At 35.6% G+C, this 7,888-nt stretch overlaps 1 protein-coding gene across 1 annotated transcript; it reads right to left on the bottom strand.

The window, feature by feature from the left end:
• On the bottom strand, window positions 252-731 carry LOC109829362. The gene has a single exon (XM_020396493.1). The coding sequence runs from the start codon at window positions 729-731 to the stop codon at window positions 252-254; it is 480 nt and encodes a 159-aa protein (XP_020252082.1).

Genomic DNA, 7,888 nt, shown 5'->3' with positions numbered 1-7,888 from the left:
ATATATATATATATATATATATTTTTTGAAAGATAAGTATTTCATTAATATCATAACGCTAGTACATATTTACATAAATTGGCTGGGTGACACTGAATCAAACCTTAGAAACTATAGAGAGGGAAGAGGACCATGGCCGTCACCCTCAACTAAAGAAACTAAAGGAAAAACAGTATTACCCAAAACCAAAACAAAAGAGAAAAAATAGTACTGCCCCTTACACAAATAAAACTCGAAAACACTACGTGAGATCACTGTTCACGACTAATTGGTTCCAGACTCCAATTGGCTAGAACAGCTTCATTTCCCGCCTTCCAATTACAGGTTCTCAGAAGAACATTTATATCTTCATAAAGTCTCCTAAACACCAAAATCTTATGCATCCTTTGATTGTGAAAGATTCGACGATTTCTTTCTTGCCAGATATGCCACACAGTAGCACTTAAAACCAATCTTGCCAGTTTGTATGTTCTATTCTTCACCTTGAATTTCTGTTGAATTTGCAGCGCTTCAGTTCTAAGATCTTGAATAACAGTAGAATCCAATTGCAATTTTAATTTACAGAGTTTCCAAATAAAAGCTGTAAATGGGCATTGAAAGAAGAGATGGTCTCTAGTTTCCTTCTCACCAGAACAAAGAACACAATCCTCCATTGAGGAGATCCCAAATTTTGAAAGCCTGTCTCTAGTAGCCAGTCTATTGTATAGACTTTTAATCAAACAACAGGCCATTTTAGGATTTACTGAAGGGAACCAAATCACATTGTAAAGTTAATCAAACAACAGGCCATTTTAGGATTTACTGAAGGGAACCAAATCACATTGTAAAGCTCAAACCTATCGTAGGGAGTCCTAACTTGATCCCAAGCCGAAGCAAAAGAGAACTTACCACTTGTTTTGATGATGTTTAACAAACAATTTATTACTAATGTTGTTTGTCTAGTGTTTGTGAATTCCTATGTTTTGTAGACAAACAACGTTGTTGGAGGATGGATGGAATAGAGCTTCAACGATCATATCCAAAGGAGGTTGGCGGAATGTCGGTGAAGCTTATTCAATTCAAGTTAAAGATCAAGTTCAAGCTTCATTCGCAAGTGTACCAAGTCAAGCTTATTGAAGATCAAGATTGCTTGGGTAATGTAGTTTTAGATTTTATATTATGTGTGTTATATACTCTAAGCTCAATATCCATACACACACATTTATTGGTTTCTTCGTATATATATATAGTTATATATATATACATAAGTTTTGGTTTCTATATATATAGTTATATATATACATACATGTGTTTTGAGTTTTTATGATTATATATATGAAATTATATATTTCATATTTTCTATTGTGTTTTTGAAAACATTGCATAGAATATGCAATTTTGTGAAAATATGGTTTTCTTAGTTTGTAGACTTGAATAGTAGGTTATACATGTTTTACTAAGTATAATAAAACAACATTTCACAAAGTTTTCAAAAAGTGGTTTATGTCAAGAACAAGTCAAAATTCAAGTATTCATATTTTCAATGTTTTGGACTCATTTTGTAAAAATGGATGATATTTCATTGGGAGGGTCCTTTCTGATAAACCAGTCACTTCGTAGCATGTTTATTAATCATGTCCTACAATCATTCCCAAAGTTTTTACTTTTCTTGGAATTTATTTGATATTTTAAAACAGCGTTTTTAAAAATCAGAGTAATACAGTTTTTGATATGTCAAGTTTCGGTCGACCGGTACGGTCGACCGGTCAATTGACCATTCGTCAGTATTTTTCCAGAGATTCGTCGGTCGACCGGTCCGGTCGACCGAGAGCTTTTTCGGTCGACCGGATCGGTCGACCGACGCCTGTCCAGTACAGTTCCAACGGCTCTTTTTATGACCGTTGCCTTGGGGCTGTTTTGTCTTTTGCTCAGTTTTTTGGCTGAGTTCTTGGGAGGTTATATATACCCCCATTGCACTCTTTTCTTATATATAAGAGAATGGTTTAAAAAGTTTTTAACAAGGGTTTAAACTTGTTTAGTGTTTGTTTAAGTTTGTTTTAAGAAGCTTTTAAGCATTAGAGTGTTTCAGTTTTGTGATTCAATTCAACAAGAGCTTGAGGAGATCATCTATTGGCGTTTGTGCATCCAACTCTTCTCCCTCCACTCTTGATATATTGAGAAGTTTTCTAAACTCTATTTCTAGCTCTTTTATATATTTGATTATCATTGTTATTAAGCTAGAACTACTTTGAGTTTAGTTTTGATTTATATCTCTTTGTTCACACACAACCTTTTGAGGTGGGTGTAGAGTGTGATTGCATAGTGTTTGTTGTGTGAGAGTTTTCGGTTAGCTAGAAAACCGAGTGTGTAGAAGAAGTTCCGGCTTCCAAACCGGATTGTGTTAGTGGATTTCTCCCCGGGAGTGGGGAGCGGAGACGTAGGACGGAATGTCCAAATTCCGTGATCATATTGCTTGTTTGAGTGTGCTTTGGCGTTCATTCATATTTATGTTCATATCTTATATCGCCATTGTCATTAGCTCATTATCTATATCATCCACTATCTTGTTTAGATTGTTTACCCCTTGTGTTAGTTTATATATCCTTGCATATATTTCACTATATGCCTCTTTGCTAGGATATATCATATTGTATATTGCTTATCCTAGTTCATATATATTGTTGCATTTCATACTTGCTAGGATAACTTGTTAATTAGTTTTTAATTGGCATTTAATCGGATTAAATTAGCATAAGACCCTAATCACCCCCCCCCCTTCTAGGGTCTAACAGATCCCAAGTCGAAGCAAAAGAGAACTTACCACTAGCTGCAGGTAGCCAAACCCATTGATCCCTTTGTCCAGAAATTTTGATTTTAGTAATTACATTCACCAGAGGCATAAGACAAGGTAACGTGATATTCCATTGAGAATTTTGTATAATATAGGAAACTGTCCAGTTCTCAGTGCCAGTGAGTTGAGGAGTATGATGCTATAATAATTCAATAATTCTGCCATCCTGAATCCATGGATCAAACCAGAGTGAAGTAGACTCCCCATTTCCAATAGATTTCCTTATGCAATTCAAAGCTTTGATTTTGAGATCTGAAAGATGCTTCCAAGTGCCAGAATCCATTAAGTTAGAAGAAGTATTCCAGAAATTAACATCCTTTATATATCTTGTATTCATCCAATTAGCCCACAGAGAATTAACAGTAAGGAGTTGCCAAATCAACTTTAAACTTGCGGCCTGACAGAGATCATCAAGTTTTCTAAGACCAAATCCTCCTTCTTCTTTTGGTCTACAAACTTTTTTCCAATTAATAGCATGCATCTTACCTTTCCAAAGAAAGTTTGCAAAAATAGCTTCCAAAATGTGTACAACAGAGCTAGGAAAGTTATAAACAGAGAACCAATAAGATGTGGTACTATACAGGACTGCTTTAATGAGCTCAAGCCTCCCCGCAAATGATAAGGTATGAGTCATCCACCCCTCAATCTTACTTCTAACTTTATCAATTAGGGATATAAAATCTTTAGCTTTAGGATAATTTATTGATAGAGGTAATCCCAAGTATTTCATAGGCAGAGTTCCTCTAGATATTCCCACAATAGAGCTTAGATCATTTGTATTAACACAACCCCTGCTGTAAAATATCCTGCTTTTGCTTCAGTTGATACTCAGACCAGTATGGAGAACCAGAGAATCTAACAGAGTGTTTAAACCTTCGAAAGATTTTCTATTTGCTCTACAGAAAACCAACATATCATCAGCGAACAAAATATGGGAAACTTGCAGATTCTTGCTTTTCTTAAAATTTTGAATATCCCCTGAGATTGTAGCTAGCTCCATCCCAATAGACCAGAATTCCATCACTAATACAAAAATATAAGGAGATAGAGGGTCTCCTTGCCTAATACCCCTATTACTCTGAAAAAAACCATTAGGGGAACCATTTAAAAGAACTGAGAAAGTTGCTGAAGACAGGCACTCCTTGATCCAATTGATCCATTTGACTGGAAAACCCATACAATGCATAATATAGTATACAAACTCTCTATTAATGCTATCAAAAGCTTTATGCAAATCAATTTTAAAACAAGCTCTTTTCCCATGATTCTTAGAGAAATCCCTTAGCAATTCATGAGCCAATAAAGAACATTCACCTATATGTCTCCCTTGCAGAAAAGCATGTTGATTTTTTGATATCAATTCTCCCACCACCAATTTAAGACGATTACTCAAGATTTTAGATATAATCTTGTATATGACATTGCAACAAGATATTGGTCTATAATCATTTATGGAAGATGCTTCATGTGATTTCGGTACTAGGGTGAGGAAAGTATGATTGATCTGTTTAAGAAGTTTACCTGATGAGAAAAAGGATTTCACTACCAGAGCCACATCATTCTTGATTAAACTCCAGTTCTGTTGATAAAAATAGGCGTTAAAACCATCAGGTCCTGGTGCCTTATCTGGATTCATCTGGAAAAGAGCATCCTTGATCTCCTTGTAACTTATATCCTTGCATAACCATTGTTTTGCTTCCTCAGTTAGAATTCTCTTAACTGTCAGTTTAGGAAAAATATTCCAATATGAGGTTTGATTGAATAAATCTTCATAAAATTTTGGAGCCATTAGTTTAATCTGGTCAATAGAAGAGATAGGAGAGCCTTCTTTGTCAATCAGATGTCGTATGCTATTCATAGATATTCTTTGTTTGATAGCATTATAAAAGAACTGAGTGTTTCTATCCCCTTGTTGTAGCCATGATTGTCTACTTTTCTGCCTCATCTCATCCTCCCCCTTGTTTAACCATCCATCTAGCTCGAAACATAATGCTAATTCAGTAGATTGCAAGTCCTCATTTTCCATGTCATTATTTAGCTCATTCTGGATGTGCTCCAACTGCTTTGACAGCTTTATAATATTATTCTTTGTTGAAGTACCTGACTGTTTTGACCAAAATTTGAGAGCGGATTTTAAATCCTTAAGTTTAGAAACTAACTTGAACATTGGAGAACCTGCTTTAAAATTGTTCCAGACACTACTGACCACATCTTCAAAACCCTGACATTGAGTCCAGTAGTTAAAAAATCTGAATGGCTTTGGCTCTGAAAGAGTGCTGGGCATAAGATGGACAAGAGCTGGAGTGTGATCACTAGAAGAAGTGCATTTATATTCTATAAACACTTGAGGAAACTTATTTATCAAATATGAGTTGCTCAGGGCCCTATCCAATTTACCATATATTCTGTATCTACCTTGTTGCTTATTATGCCATGTCCAAGATGAACCGGTACTTTTGATGTCAGACAGTCCACATTTCTGTATACAATCATTGAAGTCTTGTAGTTTCCTTGCAGTTAGCTTCCTTCCTCCAATTTTCTCTGATGTGTATCTACAAACATTGAAATCCCCCACTAACAGCCACGGCATTGTGTTAATTTGAGAGTGTATATCAGAAATATCAGCCCATAAAGTAGATCTTAATGTTTCAGAATTTTCTCCATAAATGACACTCAACATTAGATTGAAACCACCACAATTCTGGAGCATTATTGTAATCTGTTGTAAAGTAATAGATAAAATTGTACCCTTCCAGACCTCTTCATCCCAAGCTACCCAAATTCTTCCTCTACTAGAAGCAGTATAATTATTACAGTATGACCAGTGAGGAGGGATACATTTGGACACCCTGTAAGACTTTTCAGATTTTACTTTGGTCTCTAACAAACCCACAACACTAGGATTCAATGATTTAATATGTCTTTTAATATCCTTTCTCCTACTCAAATTATTCATGCCCCTTACATTCCAGAATAGCATTGTCATGAGGTAGTATTTGATGATGCCCTTGTAACTCTCTTAGGGCCTAAAGAAGAATCTCTATTTATCTTCACCTGGTTATTTTTCTTCTTCATCAACAGCTGATTTTTACCATTTATCCAATCAGGGTTATCAATTGCAATAGGAAAATCAATACCTGTCCCGTTCCCATTTTCCCCATCGGATTGCACAGATATATTCATTCCTATGCTTTTTTTGGGTTGATCTTGAAAACCTGAATTTATAGAGTTGGTATGAGTATGATTATCAGAATTCATTTCTGTATCAATGTAGTCATTATGCTTTAATAAGACTGCAGCTCCAGAATGGACATCAATTCTAATAGCTTTATCATGAAACAAATCCTCAGCATTTGCATCTTCATTATTTGGTAGCTCCTCATTATCATCAACCTCCTGATTTTCCTGAGAAAAATTTTCTTTAATAACAACATCCTCTGCATTAATATTAACTTTCATAAAAATGGCATTTGTATAGATAGAATCAGATTTTGTAGAAGATATAGAGTTTAAATGAACTCCATTATCTGTATTTACATTATCTGTATCAGAACAGCATGGAACTACTACCAGAGGAGTATCAATATCAATAACATTTTTTGAGTTATCAGAACTTGACCCAGAAATAATAACATTCCCTGAATTGGTAGGAATAACATCTGGAATACCATTTTGCTGATTGTCAATCATGTCTGTCTTCGATAATACTGTAATAGGAATTGCATCATTCTTTTCCTTTTCATTCTTATTTACAGTCTCTTTAGGGACCCATTTCTCAACAAGTTCTACAGAACATTGATAATCAACATGTCCAAAATTTAAGCATTTACCACATTTAGGAGGAACCCATTCATACTCCACAATAGTTTCTAACCATTCTCCATTTCCGAGATCCAACCTTACAGAATTTGGAAGCTTCATGTTAGAGGAGATCTCCACAAAGCATCTAGCATAGGCTAGTCTCTCACCAGTTGCAGTAGCTTGATCAATATAAAGAGGATTACCCACAAGACTAGCAATACGCCCAATAATATTATTAGACCACAGTTTAAGGTGCAGCGATGGAAATCTAATCCAAACTTGAACTGAGTTAAGAAGTTCTCTTTCTAATCCAATATTTTCAGTCCATTTTTTCAAAATAATCAATCTGCCATCAAACAACCAAGGCCCACCATTTAAAACCTTGTTTAACTCTTCATTTGAACCAAATTTAAAGAAGAAAAAACCATTCTCTCTAGAATAAATATCAAGGGAGCATGAAAGTTTCCAAAGACGACCAACACATCCTTTCAAACCATTCTCTCTAGAATAAATATCAAGGGAGCATGAAAGTTTCCAAAGACGACCAACACATCCTTTCAAGTGTGAATAAAAAGGTTTATCTCCGAGGACATAACCAACTAAAGTGTTATTCCATTTTTCCACATTAAGGAGAATCTCAGATCTAGGTATAGATGCATAACGGAGACCATTACTATCAATCGATGGAGGAAAGTATTCTAAAGAACAGCTTTGATTTATCTCACGTCCCATAGTACAAATGTCTTTCCATGATGTAGTACCACCAGATTTAAATTTCCAGGAGTCAGAAAGATTTGGTTTTTGGAACACCTTACCCTTTAATTCTGCTAGATGATGCCTTCCAACCTCCTTGTTCGAAACATTTTGAATACGAGTATGAGCATTAGATTTTGAATCAATTGGTTTGGGTAAGGGTTTACGATACCTTCTTTTACGCTGCACTACATTAATCCAATCTAGGTCATCATCCTCATTATTGAGAAAAGCTCTGCTATCCTGAAGATTAGATGAATCCCGGCCTTGCATGGCCGAAGCCACAACAGGGGAATGCAGAATCGCCAAAATCGCCAAATCGCCAAATCGCCATTTACGATACCTTCTTTTACGCTGCACTACATTAATCCAATCTAGGTCATCATCCTCATTATTGAGAAAAGCTCTGCTATCCTGAAGATTAGATGAATCCCGGCCTTGCATGGCCGAAGCCACAACAGGGGAATGCAGAATCGCCAAAATCGCCAAATCGCCAAATCGCCA

This window comes from Asparagus officinalis, chromosome 1, assembly GCF_001876935.1.
Source record: "Asparagus officinalis chromosome 1, Aspof.V1, whole genome shotgun sequence".
In the NCBI taxonomy this organism is placed as follows: Eukaryota; Viridiplantae; Streptophyta; class Magnoliopsida; order Asparagales; family Asparagaceae; genus Asparagus; species Asparagus officinalis.
Note: the sequence above shows the minus strand (reverse complement) of the source record. Positions and strands in the feature narration are given on the sequence as shown.